Genomic DNA, 19,521 nt, shown 5'->3' on the forward strand with positions numbered 1-19,521 from the left:
CTTCCCATAGTGCATCCTGGTGCCATGTGTTCCCCAGGTAAGTGACGCACACACACCGGCCATCCACGTGATGTAAAATAAAACGTGATTCATCAGACCAGGCCACCTTCTTCCATTGCTCCATGGTCCAGTTCTGATGCTCACATGCCCACTGTTAGCACTTTCCGCAGTGGACATGGGTCAGCATGGGCATCCTTACTGGTCTGTGGCTATGCAGCCCCAGACACAACAAGCTGCGATGCACTGTGTATTCTGACACCTTTCTATCAGAATCAGCATTAACTTCTTGAGCAATTTGAGCTACAGTATCTCGTCTGTTTGATCAGACCACACGGGCCAGCCTTCACTCGCCACGTGCATCAATGAGCCTTGGCCGCCCCTGACCCTTTCGCCGGTTCACCACTGTTCCTTCCTTAGACCACTTTTGATACTGACCACTGCAGACCGGGAACACCCCACAAGAGCTGCAGTTTTGGAGATGCTCTGACCCAGTCGTCTAGCCATCATAATTTGGCCCTTGTCAAACTCGCTCAAATCCTTACGCTTGCTCATTTTTCCTGCTTCTAACACATCAACTTTGAGGACAAAATGTTCCCTTGCTGAGATAATCAGTGTTAATCACTTCACTTGTCAGTGATCAAAATGTCATCGATCTTCATTTGTAATGCCCACAATATGTAGACATAAGCAAACAAACTATTTTATAAGTATATTGCTGATATGTGGTGGAACATATAAATAATTAATTAAACACCTAGATATTTAATGTAGACATGCTGTTGTTGCTTATAGTGACAGCCAGGTAATGAGTGATTTCAACAGCCCGATTTAAATGTGCTATATTTAGTTTTGTTCTTAGCAGAGTTGGGTTCAATTTAAGCTTCAACGTCAGTTGATCATTTTAAACAAGATCCGCTTATAAATGATCCATGAGGCTCAGGCTATAAGCAGAAAGGCTGTAACTGCACTAACAGGAGCTGTATACATCTGTTCTGATTTCATTTTCCCATATAAAATAAAATAGACTATAATATGCTTATACTGTAAAAGAACCACAATATATGCTGAAACATTACATGATCTACATAGATTTGACCTGAAGCAGAATGATGGTATATGCCTTTATTAAACCATTTAACAACACAAAATGTTCTTATTATTATTATTGGGTCACTCTGGGCACTTCCTGGCTGTGTTCTTTAGATGTATAAGTTGCCAAAGGAAATGCTATGAGCAGAGATTTGTTAATTATTTTATGACACCTAATACTGATCCATCCATCTGCCCTGCAAACACTTTTAATTTCCGTGTTATCTTAATATGTAGCTAGAATTTCCCTGTGGACAAAGTAATGCAATATTCATGAAACCATGTGTGCGGCCTTGAAAACAACAAAAACTGCATGAGCAAAGCACACAAATCCAGAATTGTTGTAATCTTATGATCGCATGCAACCAACCCACTTTAAACTCCCAGATGTTGCTTTTACATACTTCATGATGACTTCAAAGGAGATAGGTCATTGATGCAGAAGTGCTGTGTTGGGAGCTGACTGATTTATTCTAAGATCTGTTGAGAGACATTGACATCTCTGTCTCTGACATCCAGACGTATCTATTTGTTTATCATTTAAGATTTGTACTCTTTTAGCTCCAGGCCCTGTGAATACAATATCATACCGCCTTCAAACACCTGCTTCACTTTGCTTAAAGAGATTTTATTTGACAAATATTGAAGTATATGTTAATAAAGTATATGTTAATAAGTCTCAATATGATATAACCAAATAGAATGCAAAATCTTTACATCTTTGATCTGACTAAAATTATATTATAAAAGTAATGTATTAATTCAAAATTTGTGAGCTATACCAGTATGAACAATTTCAGACCGGTCTCATAGCTTAAAGAATTTTAAATATTTAAGTACAAAGATTGTTTTAGTGCAGTGTGACATCAATATTCATGAGCTAGCCTAAAAGAGGTTATGAGCGCCATTGCATTCATGAACTGTTGAGAAGCATGCCACAGTAGCATTTGCAATATAGTGAAAGAGACACCAGAGCTCTTCTCCATCTGTCCTACTACAGAATGTCCCAGCTGTAGCTTGACTCACATCTGGGACATCTTAAACCTACTCATGAGATCAAACTCTGATACTCTGCAATCTAGTTTGTTTTTTACAGCACATTTGGTCCAGGCTTTTAATGTGTCCTTTGTTTAATGCATATTTTAAGCTATTCTTACCAGACTTCAGTGCAAATCTCTAATGCTGCAATGTTACTGTGTGAAATCCAGATCTCTTTTCAGTGAGGAAATTAGATCATCACATGCTCTTATCTGAGAGATACTTATTCTTGAGACACGGGACAAAAATGTCCTATTTTCATTTTGAAATTAATCAGAGAAGTATATCATTAATATTGTTATGTATTAATATTGTGAAAAATATTAATAATAACAGTATTTTAGTGTTTATTAATGTTTGTAAATGTTTATTAATATATATTTGAATATACAGGGAGTGCAGAATTATTAGGCACGTTGATTTTCTGATCATATTTTTTTTCCAGGCACATTTGACCAATTCCAAACCACAGTAATCCTAATAACTACTATTGATTTAGTATTTAATAATGTATAAGTGATATATAATTGTTCATGAAGGCTGGAAATGAAAAACACCTTATATTCAGGTGTGCAGAATTATTAGGCATGTTTTCTTTTACAGATAAATTGAGCCAAAAAAGAGATTTAACTCAGACTGAAAAGTCAAAAAGTATTAAATGCCCATGAGAAGGATGCAATACTAATGCAATACTAGACATTGCAGTTAAGGCATGACCATTGGACAGTGAAATGCTCGTTGGGTCAGCAGGGTCAGACAAAAACATGTGGCGGAGAAAAGACACCTGTTAACTGCAAAAGAATTAAGAATTAAGGTGAAGAATTAAGGGTGAAACCATCAGGAACCCTTTAGTCTCCAGCGCCACCAATTTCCAAAGCTGCAACCTACCTGGAGTCTCCAGAAGTGCAAGGTGTCAGGATCTCAGAGACTTCAGTTAGGTAAAGAATCCTAAAAAATGACCCCCACTAGATAAGAATCACAAGCTGAAGTGTTGTAAAATACATGAAGCCTGCTTTTTTATAGGCTTTACAGGTTTTTTAGGTTGAGAATGACTCTTGAAGGACCAGCACCACATCCTCTAGTACCACTGTTTGAAGAATTCATCTTCCAGAATCTGGCAGTACGTTTTGGGAGTTCATTTTTAGTCCATCTCTGCAAAACGGACTTCAGGATGGACTAAAATGAACTCCCAAAACGTACTGCCAGATTCTGGAAGATGAATTCTTCAAACAGTGGTACTAGAGGATGTGGTGCTGGTCCTTCAAGAGTCATTCTCAACCTATCTGTCCATAAAGCCTATAAAAAAACCTTCTTCATGTATTTTACAACACTTCAGCTTGTGATTCTTATCTAGTGGGGGTCATTTTTTAGGATTCTTTACCTAACTGAAGTCTCTGAGATCCTGACACCTTGCACTTCTGGAGACTCCAGGTAGGTTGCAGCTTTGGAAAATGGTGGCGCTGGAGACTAAAGGGTTCCTGATGGTTTCACCCTTAATTCTTCACCTTAATTCTTAATTCTTTTGCGGTTAACAGGTGTCTTTTCTTCACCACCTGTTTTTGTCAGATCCTGCTGACCCAACGAGCATTTCACTGTCCAATGGTCACGCCTTAACTGCAATGTCTAGTATTGCATTAGTATTGCATCCTTCTCATGGGCATTTAATACTTTTTGACTTTTCAGTCTGAGTTAAATCTCTTTTTTGGCTCAATTTATCTGTAAAAGAAAACATGCCTAATAATTCTGCACACCTGAATATAAGGTGTTTTTCATTTCCAGCCTTCATGAACAATTATATATCACTTATACATTATTAAATACTAAATCAATAGTAGTTATTAGGATTACTGTGGTTTGGAATTGGTCAAATGTGCCTGGAAAAAAAATATGATCAGAAACTCAACGTGCCTAATAATTCTGCACTCCCTGTATATTTGAGTATTTTTTTATATTTTGAATTTGCTTTTATTTTTATATTTTCCCGTTTTCATTTTAATTACATTTAAAGGTGGGGTCTAATGCTCTTTCATGAATTCTGACTTATTTACACTGTTAAAGAGTTGGATTCTCATGCTTAACATGGCCAAAATTTCAAAACACGAGTTGGACGTATGACATTAGAGTATTTGAGTATTAGAGTAGGCCTATTTCTGTGCCAAAAATACTCTTTCCGGTTTCTCATACGTTTTTATAAGCTGTCGACCCCAAAAAACGAGCGTTTAAGGAGACAAAAGTGGATACAGGCAATAAGACGTGAAGCTTCAGCAGGAAGAATGGGTACATTTTGGGATCCTGACACTCAAGCTGTGTCCCAAAGGGAAGGGCGTGCACTTCGAAGGCCGCATTTGAAGTGTGAGGCTGCGCAATTCGGAAGCGACTTCAAAATGTGCCCTCCATTTCTCAGGCAAAGGAAGGGTACAACAAATGGAACCTTCGCACAAGTTCGCAGCCTACCCTATCCCAGAATTCATAGCACACTGGTGACTTCAGGAATTGACTGGTCTGCATTCCCGCGGCACTGGATCAGATTTCTTGCGGCGCGGGATTAAATTTCCCAGTGAAAGACAGTAGCGGTCGGTAACTCTGGTGTAGCCTGGATACTATTGAACACAGCGCAGCCGCTTGAACTTGAAGTAAACAAAACGTTTAGTGGTGGCATTCGCACAGTTCCTTGCCCTGAGCAAACTGGCAAGATAAAGTTTCATTTCCCAATTTTAATTTGCATAAATGTTATTTATTTCTCAACCATTCTCTCCCTTTTCGCTCTTTCTTTCTTTCTTCTTTTATCTTTCTTTTTATCTGCACTTTCTTTAAATACAAATTAGATCTACGCGGGGCTGTTTTTTCGTCCCGCTCCTGCAATAGGATCTATTCCGCACCGCACCCTCCCGCTCACGCTTAAAATGCACTCCGTGTTCACCCGTTATAAATTATTTTATTCCCGACCCGACAGATCCCGCTAAATTTAGATTTCGTTTCCAGAATCTCTCTTTTAAATTTAACACGTTTAAGGATGTCACAGCTTTCAGATGCTCTCAACGCAATAGCTGCGCGCGCTCGTCATTCTTTAGCTCTGCCCACACGATATGCCCCCAGCCGCTCGGGTTTTTCCGGAAAGACTCGGTACAGTGTTATCTTTCTTTTATTAATATAATAAAACTAAAAACTTTTAGGGGATATGAAGGATGCAATACTACTCTACAGGCAATCAAGATTGACATGAGATTGACTGAAACTGAGTGTTTCATCCCCCCCTTTAAAGATAATTAGCAAATATGACTATATGTCCAGGGGCCCGTTTCAGTAAAGAGGTTCAACCAACTCTGAGTTTAAACCTGAACTCTGAGTTGACTTACTCTGAGATGGTAAAATCTGAGTTTTGGGTTTCAGAACAGCTGAATTGAGGTAGTTCAATCAACTCTGAGTAGACCGACTCTGAGTTAAACTCATGCACTCCAACTATGAAAAGCCACAATCAATGGAGCTCCGAAATTACGATTCACCATGGCAACAGCACCCAACAAAAAGACTTTTGCATACTTCCGGGTCAATATGTAAGTTTAATTCTTAATTATTTTAATTAAGTTTAATTTTCATGGTATCCAAAAGGCAAAAAAAGAATGTGGCAGCAGCTAAAAATTTAAAATTAAAATATATTTAAATCAGGTAAAGCTTTATGTTATTTTTCTTTATGTTTATGTTAAAATGTTCATGGGTGTAGGTTTAATGACTTTACAAACATTTGACATATTAAATATCATTCAGTGTCCAATGTGCAGCAGCTTTTCCCACATAGACCCTTTTCACAGACTGTGATGACGTGTTTTAATGCTCATCAATATCGTAAATCCTGCAACTTTTTTTGTATTTTATTTTATTTTTTAAATGTATGTACATTTATAACACTAATACTTTGTATTTTATTACTTTTGCATCAAATTACAAAAAACAAGTGACCGCTGCTGTGTGGGGTGTTTCTAATACAGTGTCTGTGAGAGTGATGGTAAAAATTATATCTTTCTCTCTTTTCACTTCCGTTATCAATCTCACTCAATTTTTTCCCTCTTATTGAAAGTAGTGGAATCACTATTGTGGAGTTTTTCTTTTGCTATTTGAGCAAATGGAGACACAAAAATATATATTTAATTTATTCTCTCATTCACCGCTGTAAAAGTTAACCCAACTATGCCGACTTCAGCTTCAGAAACCCAGAAATGTGAAAAGGGTCTATACTCTTTTCACATTAAATGTTCTCTAATCCCACCTGTTACATTTATTAATTAGGGTAATGACATTAACATTTGACTTCTACTCAGGCCAGCCAAACACCAGCACCACTGACAGATGAAGAGGAGATGGAGGAAGAATATTAACATAAAGAATAAAGTATTTAAAAAGAATCAAAATAATAAAGTATTTGTAGGAAATAAAGATGACCATAACAATTGTAAATAAATGTATTTAACAGCTGTGGTGGTGGTTATGGCATATATCTCATACTACCATCTGGCAGCATCCTTCCATCACATACAGTAATCTGTTTTCAGAAAGTGTGATGTTGGGAATATGAGTGTCATCAATGCGTCCAAGTCCAACCACTGGAAATCCTAAAGGAAATTGTAATTATTAGGTTACTTCTGGAGGTTATCAAGTGAACATCAGGATCCTGTATAAAAGGACATGCCATTTATGTCACTTTGACAGTGTCCTCATGATGAAAATATGAGCAATAAATGAATGTTCCTGCACTGCAAAAAATGCTTTTCTTACTTTTTTGTCAAGTGGCAGATAATTTAACTTGTTTTAAGTAAACTTTGCTTACTTTAGATTTAGATTAAATGTATTTCTTGAAATACAACCAAAATACTCAGTAAGAAAAGCATTTGTGCAGTTTGAATGAATGAATGAAGTATTTAAACACTGCTGGCACTTTAAAAAGGGGAGGAAACTGAAAGAAACTCTGGGTTTACCAAAGAAAACCTGCTCCTGACCAGGTTAGGTTCACAGAGTAAGTTACCCTGGTAACTGACTCTGAGTATAGTTACCTCTCTTTTAGAAACGGGCTTGACTTACCCTGCTTTCTCGGGTTTGACATACCTCCCATTCTGAAACAGAAAACCCAGAGTTTCCCTTATTTCAGGGTTAACACACTCAGAGTTTTCACTTAACCTCCTTTCTGAAACGGGCCCCTGGTGGAAACTGTCAAAACGGCAATCCCTCAGAAAAACACATGCATCATTTTCAATGTCATCAGTAAGAATAAGCCAATTTAAGTGCAAAAAGTGCCCAATATAAGAGATCGGAAGAAGCAATGTAAACAACAGGCATTCACACACGGAGTATTTACCAACACGATCATCATTTTTGAGAGAAATAATAAAGGAGACTGCATATACGCACAAGTTCTCCATTTAGGATGAGAACAAATTCAACCCAAGCGCCCTTTGGTGACCTGAATGCTTACGTTACTGTTGATCATCTGTCCATCATCGTATAAAGCCCGCCCTGACAATTTCATTGGTCCGGACAGCTCCTGTTCGGGCATAGTTGCTCCACAACGGATCAATTCCAGACCGAATTTCCCAAATTCAAATGTTGTGGGCTGGGCAAAATTCGGCTGGCATCCAGGCTACACTCCTCCAGGATTCGAACAAGTTTCTGAACTTTTTTTTCAAGTATGGCCCTGTATGAAGTCATAAAGGGTGGAATTCCTTGTATTGGCACTTCTCCCAGATGAGCGTTTGCGGTGTGCGCACATCAACCAGAGCAAGAGCAAGAGCACGTCCATCACATCAACGAGCTTCGTTCAGTTACGGGAGCCGTCGGCAGCGCTGTCATTTTGTTTTTAGACCATGAAATCAACAATGTCACTAAAGAAGTGTGTTTTTAGTTGTGAGGGAAAGATAACCATGTTCAGCTTCCCAAATAACCCAGCGTTAAGTGGATGCAGTTAGTTTTTCCGTAGCAGTAACAGAGTTCTGCAAGTGTGTTTGTTTGTTCCCGTCATGAGTCGAAACCGCAGGCGGCGAGTGAAACTGCATCAAATGTGTGTTTTGTTTGCAAATCAGCTTAATTTACTGATTATTTATTATAAATATTTTGTATGACCATACACATTATTATCCTACTATGTTGACGCACTAAATTACAGAAAACAAAATTTTGTGAAAAATAAAACATAATTAAACATTTCTTTTCTCAATTCTTTTTTTGTCCCAATTTAACCAAAAAAAGAGGAGCATATTGGAACACACAGTATTTGCAGAGGTTGACCTGTAATTAAAACAAGGGCTTAAATCATAGAGCTTCATGCTTATCCAGAAATATTCCCTCTTGCCCATGTGCAAGACCTAAAGGAAAGACTACAGTGAATCTCTCTCTGTTCCTGTGCAAGGGATTACCCATGTGACTCTTTTAATGTCAGTAAAGCCAGCTGGTCATACACTCTCAATCCTGCGTGCGGGATTGTGGCACATCTGCGTGGGATTTCTTTTATGTGAGCATGCGTGACTTGTTTTTCCACAGGACGTCCTGCTCACCTGGTCTCACTTAACAGTCACACAGAAGCGGCGCTCACTCCGTATGGGGCAGTCGGCGGTTACCAAGGAGGCCTGGAAGATGTGAACTCATGGTCTATCTCTTTTGCTTCTCTATTTGTGTCTGTGTCAACCATTATTACTTTGTCAGAATGATAAGACTGCTTAAGCCCATATTCTTAAGATTTGTTTTTTGCTAAAGCCACAATTTGTGACTTCTGGTAACCTTTAAGCAGTGCTAAATTTGAACCACAATCAAACTGTTTGTGTTTTTCTTTTTTTCTAGGGTCATCAAACAGCCCTGCACAGGGCAGCTGTTGTGGGAAACCGTGATGGCATCTCTGCCCTCATCCATGGAGGCTGTGCACTTGATTTACAAGACAAGGTCTGTTCATTTGCGATTAAAAAATTGTTACATTATGAATATTGTTACACTATGGCACATTGTTCTAAATTATACAAATCAAGATCTCTTGCTTGCTGTAAATAAACCTGTCAGACCTACGTAAAAAATTCTGAATATAGTTCTAGTTTTTATGAGTCGGATTTGCCTTCTAAAAAAACATCTACTTGTGGTAAAATCAGTGCTGCTATAGAATCAGATTTTCTTTCATCAGGAAGGAAACACTGCTTTGCACGAGGTGTCATGGCATGGCTTCAGTGCATGTGTAAAGCTACTGGTCAAAGCTGGTGCCGATGTCCAAGTGAAGAACAAAGTAAGTAGAACGTGCATTATTTTCCTTATACCTCAGGATTATACCAGATTATCTGTTAAAAAGAGTCATTTTTTCTTGCGTTTCTTTAAATGTCCCAAGGAATATTTTGAAAAAGCAGAAATTTCTGTCCTGTGTTTATGTATTTCCTTTTGAAACTGGAAGTTGAAAAATTTTAAAAGCCATCTTTTTTTAAAAGGGTCCTATTATGCCCTTTTACAAAGACTTTTCGGGTGTACTAGAATATGCTTTCCTCCTTAATTGTTCAAAAAACGCATTATTTTTTCACATATTTTACATTATTACAGCACCTCTTTCCCCAGTCTGTCCTGAATACGTTTGGAGTTTGGAGTTATCGGAGTTATATTAAAAAATGTCCTGGCTATAATGGTAGTGAATTGCAGCCCAAAATTTAAAGCCCAAAAAAAATGCATTCATCCATTATATAAGTAATCAACTCGGCTCCAGGGGGTTAAAGGGATAGTTCACCCAAAATTGAAAATGTGATGTTTTTCTGCTTTCCCCCAGGGCATCCAAGATGTAGGTATCTTTGTTTCTTCAGTAGAACACAAATGAAGATTTTTAACTCCAACTGTTGCCGTCTGTCAGTCGTATAATGCATGTGAATGGGGTCTAATTCTATTAGAGTAAAAAAAACATGCACAGACAACTTCAAATTAAACCCTGCGGCTCGTGACGACACATCGATGTCTTAAGACACGAAACGATCGTTTTCTGCGAGAAACCGAACGGTATTTATGCTATTATTTCACCTCATATCAGACGGATGTCATCAGCTCTCCAGACCGTTATAACTTCCTGCGAATAAGGTCAAAATACCAGCGCGATCATAGAAATATATACGTAGATTCCTCATTCGACCGATCCGCGCAGGCACTAATGAGGCATCTATGTACAAATCTATGACCGCGCTGGTATTTTGACCTTATTCGCAGGAAGTTATGGCAGTCTGGAGAGCTGATGACATTCGTCTGATAATAGGTGAAATAATAGCATAAATACTGCTCGGTTTCTCGCAGAAACCGATCGTTTCGTGTCTTAAGACATCAATGTTATTTTAGAGTACAGAAAGCTAAAATGTGCCCCTGACTATTTTCCAGGAAAATATATTTTTAATGGGTATCTGCTAAAAGTTGATCAATTTACTGTAGATCAACTGAAAGCTAACAGGTATGGTTTACACCTAGCAAAAACTCAACAAACAATTTGAACACCGGAGATGTTCTGTTAAACTGAGATTCGGATTAATGGTCATTATTCAGTCTGCACATTCATTGTACATTTCTATGCAATGATTTATTTTGTATTTTTATTTTTAAAGGCAGGAAACACTCCTCTACATCTAGCCAGTCAGAATGGCCATTCCCAGAGCGCTCGATTGCTACTGCTTGGTGGAGCTATGCCTGACAGTAAAAACAATGCATGTGCACTCTTTTAAAATCATCACAATTTATTTTTAACAATTATATATACATTGCAATGTGAAAGTAAAACGTTTTAAAACCTGAAAAAGAAGAAGAATCATTTCTTTCCCTCCAGGCAGGTGACACATGTTTGCACATTTCTGTGCGCTACAATCACTTGGCCATGATTAAGATCCTCTTGGGTTCTTTCTGCTCTGTGGCTGAGAAAAACCAGGTAGGATCCTCATTCTGATTGTTTTGGATCCAGCACCAATGTGGTTTATTTGTTATGTTGGAAATTATTGTGTCTATTAAGTTAATAGGCAATTATTCTATAAGCTGTCAATAGGTAACAAAACTACATATTTATGGATGATGTATTATACTATTCTTCATCACAATGAAAAATTCTGAGACAAATTAACAAACAATTAAATGATCTTTGTCTGCTTTAAACTCCAAGATTGTGGTTTAGATTCCAGCAGCCTTCTCCTCTTAATTCCATATACAAATACAGATGTTTTTGGTCATAATTTTGAGGAAAATCTACATATTTTCCAGATAGGAGACACTGCGCTCCATGTCGCTGCTGCTCTAAATCACAAGAAAGCTGTCAATCTGTTATTGGAAGCAGGGGCTGACACAAACATCAGAAACAATGTAAGTCGTGTAATATCATGATATGCCTAAATATTGTATTGCCATTATTAAAGTTAGTTGTAATGGGGGTGTCTGGAAAATGCTACAGCTTAACTATCACTATTGTGCCCTTGAGCATGGCATTTAGCCCGACTGAAAACTGCGTTGGATGACAGCATCTGTTAAATGACAACTTACTCACATGCTAAATCTATCAACAGACAGGCCACACTGCTCTTGATAAAGCCCAAGACAATAACAACCGAGATTTGGCTATTCTTCTAGCAAAATCCAATCAGGTAAGCAATGTTATTACATTTAAAGACTTTCCATTTAGAACCAGTTCATTGTCCCATCATACTCTTTTTAGCAAAGCATTACATGAACACTTGATTCACTCCTGAATAAATCAGCGCTATTGAACAAACCCGTTTAATGATTGATTCAAATGACTCGCTCATAAACACAGTAACATGCCACCAGGAGCGTTCACACCATGTCGTAATTCCCATCATTTCAACTTTCACATCCTCGTAGAGCTCGTAATTTAAATTTGTAAGCTAGGAATTTTCTGAGAGGTCCTACTTGTACCACCTGAATTACGGTACCATGTCAAAATTACGGTAATTATGGCATGCCGTGAATGCTGCACTACTGGTAGCCTATAATGTAACCCTAGGATGTAACCCACAGGGGCCATTCACACAGTATGCGTTTTTGCATCGAAAACCAGAAGGTGTTTTTTTCATTATACTAGGCATGGTTTGAAGAGTTTTTTTTTTTCTTAATTAAACTTATCTTATCTCTGCACATTTCTTTTATGTCATGCGAGGCGCGGACAAAAAAAGTCAATATTTTTGGTTCCCAGAACATTCTTTTTTAAGGTTGGTTTTTGGTTAGGAAAGTCATCTCAGTGGCAAAAAGTGTCCCAATCAACCTGAAAGTAAGTAATATCCTACCTCATAATTGTTTATTCGTTTTTTTTAATGTCTGTGAATACATTTCATATTTTAAAAACCATAGATTGTGTCTTTGTTTTAGCTATAAAGTTGGATTTATGTGATCATTATAACGTGTTTTGATTGATCTAATTTCAACACAATTGCTGTATTAAACCAATTTCAGAGCTCTGTATCATTACACAAAAACATCTGCAATGATTTTACATGTTATTTTACATGGTTATTAAATAATAACCTAAAAATAACCAACATTCTGAGGGAAAATGTTGGGAGGGAACATTCTGTGTAAGGACTTTTAGGTTATTTAAAAACCACCATGCATTTATTTTTATGGTTGCAAAAAATAAAACCTAAAAAGAACGTTCCTAGAATATTATTTGGTTCTCAAAAAAAGAACCATTAGGGAACCAAATACTACCGTTAGCGGAACCATCTGTATTTGCTGGGAAACAGCGCATGTTTACATAGAAAACAAAGAAAGAGCAGTGAAGCGGAATGCAAAAAAAAAAAAACATTCTGTGTGAATGACCACCAACCAGTTCAATGACTGAAACAAAAGCCGTTTTTCCACAATCTGGCCAAACTTCATTGCTTAACCACCAGTACGGATATGGTTTAATTTTCCACCGTGGGGCTGATTATCAAAGACTTTCTATATCTGCTTGTAAAGTCGTGACGTAAGGAACGCCGTTTCTGGGACCAAGCCTCAACTAATTTCACTTGAGAATGCCATCGACGGCCGTATATGAGCGCTATTTATTCATATTAAACATCAAATAATTTAAAAAGTTAAACATTTGAAATACGTACAGTCTACACAACAGTCTCTGCGCTCACAGCGTCACAGATATTATTTTATTGATTTATAAAAGATGAATCACTGTCTGGCCATCTGGAATTTTGGTGTGGAGATAAAGGTTATGATTATAATTTTTTTTGTAGTATTACACCACATTGTGTGTGTATATTAGCACCGTTTGTTGTTTTTCTTGTGGTATGAGATGTGAATGTTTGGACCCGGAAGCGCTGCTGCTTGTTGTCAGATTCCATTGGTGATTTCAAATAGGAAATTTAATCGTAAAGCGTGGCAAACAGTAATGGAGAAATTTATGTTTTTCCATTTAATGAGATGAGGCGTTTCAAAGATGGCCGCTGAGTGAGATGACTTGTCTTAAAGGGACTTTGCTGATAATGGACCTCTTTGGAATGTAATACAAATGTGTCAGTCGTTACATTGGTAATGCAAGAATTTACAGACGATGTGAGATGCAAACAGCGAACGCGTTATGGAAGATGATTGGATATTTCTTTTAATTTTATTATTCATTTGAGTTTACATAGCTTAAAAAGCACGCTTTGCCAGCTACAGAAAAACTGGCAGCCAGCCCTTAAAGAAATCAACCATGGTTTTACTACAAATAAAACCAAAAAACCATGGCTATTATAGTTAAACCATGGTAACCACAAATTAACCATGGCTTTGCTACTCTAACCATAGTTTAACCATGGTATTTGTGGTAAAACTGTGGTTATATAAATGGTAATCAATTAGCCAAAAAAACATGGTTACTACACTTTTACTGTAATAAAACCATGGTTAATTTTCGTAAGGGAGGACATAGACAAGTGACCAATCCTGAGTGACGTCACTTACGTAATGCGTATTCTACCAGCGCAGTTAGCCAACCGTATTGAAATTTCCGGGCCAAGAACGGTTTGTAATCGTGCCATGCCGTACCAGGCTCAAATGGAAATATAAACCGTTCCTACTGTTCTTAGAACCGTTCGGCCCGGCGGTGGAAAAGTTGCTTTTAAAGTGTTATATAAACTATAATAATATAATAAAATATATACAGTAAATAATTTTTATTTAGAATACACGCTTACTTTGAATTGGCATCAATGGAAAAAGACCTTTGTACCCTCAAATGGTGTAGAAACTGCATCTACCAACAGCAGCTAACTGAACTATGCTAAACCATCCAAACTTCAACCCTGTTCTAACAATAGCTTCTCTAACTCAAGTTGCATGCCCCTGTTCAGGTCCAGAGGTTTGCTCGTGGAAAGACAGTGAGGAAAAGAAGAGATGTGTTGCAGACCCAGAGGAGAACTCAGTCCCTCCCCAGAGAGAAGGTGGAACATTCAGATAAGAAACAGCCATCTGCGCTGCAGCAGATTCATCATTTGTAATATGATTGGGGTCTAGGGGCCAGTGAGAAGAAAATGTCACATGACTACTAAGCTTCCATAACCCTAAAAGGGATCAGGGGTTATGTGATTGTTTCGCTTAAAAATCCCTCTCACGCTGAGCACTGCCATCATTGTGCAGGACTGTACTGAAGTGGCTGAAGACACAAACAACAGTGAGCACGTATTTCACAGGATACAACCTGAACCGAGCACAGCAACTCTGAGCCCCTGCACGAGGAGAAAGATCAGGAGTCCAAGAAGGAAGGTAGCGATATTAAATTTATATCCTATTATATTATTGAACACTATAATATATAATATACCATGTAAGGGATGATGTAAAGTAATGCTATATAGTCATGCTACAGGGATTTATTTTGCAATAATGCTGACATGCTGATTATACAGTATTCTTCTTCTTATCTGTTATTTTAATTTTCATTCAATTAATCTTAATAATAATACATTTTTTATCTATTAAAAAAGTTGGAACATGTGTCCCGGAGAGAGTATCAGCTCCATGAGAGAGGATCTCCATCCCGGAGATTGAAACACAGCAGTCCCAGCTCTCAGGAGGCAGATCAATCTCCAGGAAAAGCCTATCAGCTTTATACACTATACAGAGACAGAGATGGACAGATAAAGCAGGTAAACTCTACATTAGAGCTATAGTGCAGTGCATTTGTTTGTTTTAAACCTCTGACTGTCTGCAAACAGGCTCCTGCACAAGAATGTCATTGTAAGCCCCTCATTAAAACGCTGGAGAAAAAGCTGAAAGCCACAAAGATGGAGATTAGGTCAGAAATTCACACTGTCCAAGAGGAGATGAATTGCAGGCTCGGCAGAATAGAGCAAAAACACAAGCACCAGGTTTGTCTTTTTCCGTGGTATTGTAACTTTTTTGTTGACATTTTCCTTTGTAACTCACCTGCCGTCTTTTGGAGAAAAAAAATAACATACTGTTCAAAAATATGGTCATTTTTTATCTTTTAATCACCATTTAATTAATCAAAAATACAGTAAAAATGGTAATATTAAAATTAGTAATATTGTGAAATATTATTATAAAATGATACACTTTAAAATAGCTGTTTTTTATTGTAATATATTTTAAAATGTAATTTATTCCTGTGATGTCAAAGCTGAATTTTCAGCATCATTACTCCAGTCTCCAGTGTCACATGATCCTTCAGAAATCATTCTAATATACTGATTTTCTGCTCAAGAAACATTTCTTATCATTATCAAAGTTGAAACAGTTGTGCTACTTAATATTTTTGTGGAAACCGTGATTTTTTGATGAATAGAAAGTTTAAAAGAAAAGCATTTATTTGAAATATAAATATTTTGTGTCATTATAAATGTCTTTACTGTCACTTTTGACCAGTTTAATGAATCCTTGCTGAATAGAAGTATGAATGTCTTTAAAAACACCAAACTTTTGAACAGTAGTATAAAAAAACCCCTTCAAATTCAATTTAAAAATAGTACCATTTAATATATTGAGAGACTTGATCATGGTTGGTTTTGGTGCATGGCTCTATTGTAGATTTCTTTGTAATCCCTATGGATAAAATAAATTGGAAAAACACTTCTGAAAACAATGGCACTGAAACCATGGGTATTAAAGACTCATATCTCTTCCTGTTCAGATTAAAGTGCTTGAGAAACTCACGCAGGAGCGTGTGTCGGCTGAGAGGATGGAGTGTCATTATCGAATCAATCAGAGGGCCACACTGGAACGCATGGAGGGCGAGAGAAAGCGGGTACATCAGCTCTAGAGAAGGGATGCAAGACCACTATTGCATCAGTCTAGACATGATTAATCAAGCTGATGTTGCTCTGTTTTTATCTTTCAAGCAGTTAGCGGCTACCAACGGTGTAAAAACCTGGTGCATGTCTAAGATTCAGGATATTGAGGTGCGAATGCCTGCCGAGACACAACACTACAAACTCCTGCGCTCTCCTTCAGTGGATCACTCTCTGGTGGACTCAGACCCTGAGGGTCTCCCGCTGCTGTCACTCGTCTCTGAGGAGAGCTCCAGCTCACTAGCCACCTACGTCAATGTGTTACCCAGCCCAGGAGCAGCTCCTAACGCCGATGTGCAAAGTCTTGAGTTTGGGGACGCACTTGGGAGGAGATACTTTGAGATGAAGCTGAATGGTTCTTCAGGTTTTAAAAACATGCATTGGAAAAAAACATATTTTTATCATTTTTTTCTCCAGTAAAATATCTAAACATCCTTAAAAAAAGTTTTAGGTTTAACTAAAACTAGAAGCATATTATATATATATATATATATAAAGATAATATAAGAACATTTATCTACAACGTTCATTCATATATTCATATTCACAGTATATACACATTGCCGTTCAAAAGTGTGGGATTGGTAAGATTTTTTTATGTTTTTAAAATAAGTCTCTTCTGCTCACCAAGACTGCATTTATTTAATTAAAAACACAAAAAAACAGTAGTATTGTGAAATATTATTGCATTTTAAAATAACTGTTTTCTGTTTGAATATATTTTAAAATGTAATTTATCCCTGTAATGGCAAAGCTGAATTTTTCTTCTGTCTTCTGTGTCACATAATCCGTCAGAAATCAATCTAATATGCTAATTTGCTGCTCAAGAAGCATTAAGATTACAACAGTACTTTTATCAATGATGAAAATAGTTGTGTACAATTTTTTTCAGGATTCGTTGATTAATAGAAAGTTCAAAAGTACAGCATTTATACACTACCGTTCAAAAGTTTGGGGTCAGTAATAATTTTTTTTTTTTGGAAAGACAGTAAAGACATTTATAATGTTACAAAAGATATATATTTCAAATAAATACTGTTCATTTAAACTTTATATTCATCAAAGATTCCTGAAAAAAAAAAAATTCAACATTAATAATAATCAGAAATGTTTCTTGAGCAGCAAATCAGCATATTAGAATGATTTCTGAAGAATCATGTGACACTGAAGACTGGAGTAATGATGCTGAAAATTCAAATATCCCAAATAAATAAAAAAAATTAGTTTTACTAAAATATCTTTCCATATTCATACAGATGATTGTCTTAACCTGACAGCTCCTTCCATGGATAAACACAAACCTCTTTCAAGGAAGCTGGCGACTGCTGACCCCAAGTGGCATCGAGCAGAACAGCAGGAAGTTGATGTCTCAAAGTCCAGGTCAGACAAGGGAGATGAACTCTGTGACAGCAGTGCCAGCAGTAGCCTGTCCACATCCAGCAAGCAATTCAATGACAGCGATACAGAACCAGCGCACGACCCGGCCTGGAAACACAGCAGGCACCTGAAGGATAGGATTAAAGCACATCACGCTCAAACCCAGCAGCACGGCACCATGAAGACCCTGGTGTTTTCCCAGCGGCCCACGGCGGCCTCCTTCACTCAAGAGCGGGCAAACTTGCACGCCATGGAGGTGACGCAGCGTTTCTTTGAGACGGTCTCCACGCAGCTGGAACGCTGGTATGTGAGGAAGATCCAGGAAGCGCAGAAGGTGGCGGAGCAGAAAGCTCTGCAGGATAGAGCCAGTCTACTGGAGAAGATCAACACACTGGAGGAAGAGCTACAGAGGCTTCGCACTAACACGAAAACCAACTCTTGACACATACGGTAATGCCCACATACCTGGATTCCACTTAATATGAAAGTTATGGCAATATAAATGAGATTGGAACTTTGTAAACTGTATCAGAGTAAACTTTAAAGTAGAGTTTTAAAACACAGGGTTGCAAACTCTTTAAAATTGTATAGGACTCCAAATCAAACTTTAATTTTGACAAGAATCATCATATCTAGGTTGTGTTTATGCTAACAGTACATTAACAGTACACAGAGAGAACAAATATATGGACTATATTGACAACTTCTCAATGTGAATTCACATCACGTCGCCCATGGAATAGTGTATTCCGTCATCATTTACTCAACCTCTTTCAAACAGGGTTGATAAAGATTCAGAATTGAAAAACTGGCTTCCTTTCATTGAGCTGGAATGGGAATTGGATTGGTCACACCCCACAGGAATTTCATTTGGGATTTGAATTGGAATGACAGGGAGAAGAATTCAAATTCAAAACAGGTAATGCATTCTGGGAAATGAAATGTTTTGTTCCTCTCTGGAGAAATATATAAAGTGAATACAAACTTCGACAGGTGGCATTTCATAAATTTCTATACAATGAAAGTTAATAAGGTCTATTAAATGTGTTACAATAAATAAATAAATACATAGATAGATACAAACATATACAAATAATATATATTGAGCACTAATCAGCATATGTAAATAAATACGTTTTAGAATGCTATCTGAAGGATCATGTGACACTGAAGACTGGAGTAATGATGCTGAAAATTCAGCTTTGCCAAACATATTAATATCTCATTATTAATTAATTTTAAAATATATAAAAATAGAAAACAGTCAGTTTCAAATCATAATATACTTCACAATATTACGGTTTGTAGGTACTGTATTTTTGATCAAATAAATGCAGCCTGGATGAGCATAAAATACTTCTTTCAAAGATCACCAATCAGCTGTGTGTGTGTATATAATTATAATTATACAGTGGGGCAAAAATGTATTTAGTCAGCCACCAATTGTGCAAGTTCTCCCATTTAAAAAGATTAGAGAGGCCTGTAATTTTCATCATAGGTACACTTAAAACAAATCCAGAAAATCGCATTGTCTGATTTTTAAAGAATTTATTTGCAATTTTATATGGGGTTGAGATCTGGAGACTGGCTAGGCCACTCCAGGAACTTGAAATGCTTCTTACGAAGCCACTCCTTCGTTGCCCGGGTGGTGTGTTTGGGATCATTGTCACGCTGAAAGACCCAGCCACGTTTCATCTTCAATGTCCTTGCTGATGGAAGGAGGTTTTTACTCAAAATCTCACGA

General features: G+C 37.3%; 1 protein-coding gene across 1 annotated transcript; it reads left to right on the forward strand.

The window, feature by feature from the left end:
* ankrd6a (ankyrin repeat domain 6a) lies at positions 1 to 18,759 on the forward strand. The gene is made up of 15 exons (XM_079833541.1): positions 1 to 37; positions 8,653 to 8,758; positions 8,950 to 9,048; positions 9,281 to 9,379; positions 10,719 to 10,821; positions 10,941 to 11,035; positions 11,362 to 11,460; positions 11,661 to 11,738; positions 14,445 to 14,534; positions 14,731 to 14,856; positions 15,078 to 15,239; positions 15,309 to 15,461; positions 16,244 to 16,357; positions 16,452 to 16,764; positions 17,657 to 18,759. The coding sequence occupies exons 2-15, from the start codon at positions 8,756 to 8,758 to the stop codon at positions 18,217 to 18,219; spliced, it is 2,097 nt and encodes a 698-aa protein (XP_079689667.1). The 5' UTR covers positions 1 to 37; positions 8,653 to 8,755; the 3' UTR covers positions 18,220 to 18,759.
* Positions 18,760 to 19,521: the final 762 nt, after the last annotated feature.

Source organism: Gobio gobio (assembly GCF_949357685.1).
Source record: "Gobio gobio genome assembly, chromosome: 13".
NCBI lineage: Eukaryota > Metazoa > Chordata > Actinopteri > Cypriniformes > Gobionidae > Gobio > Gobio gobio.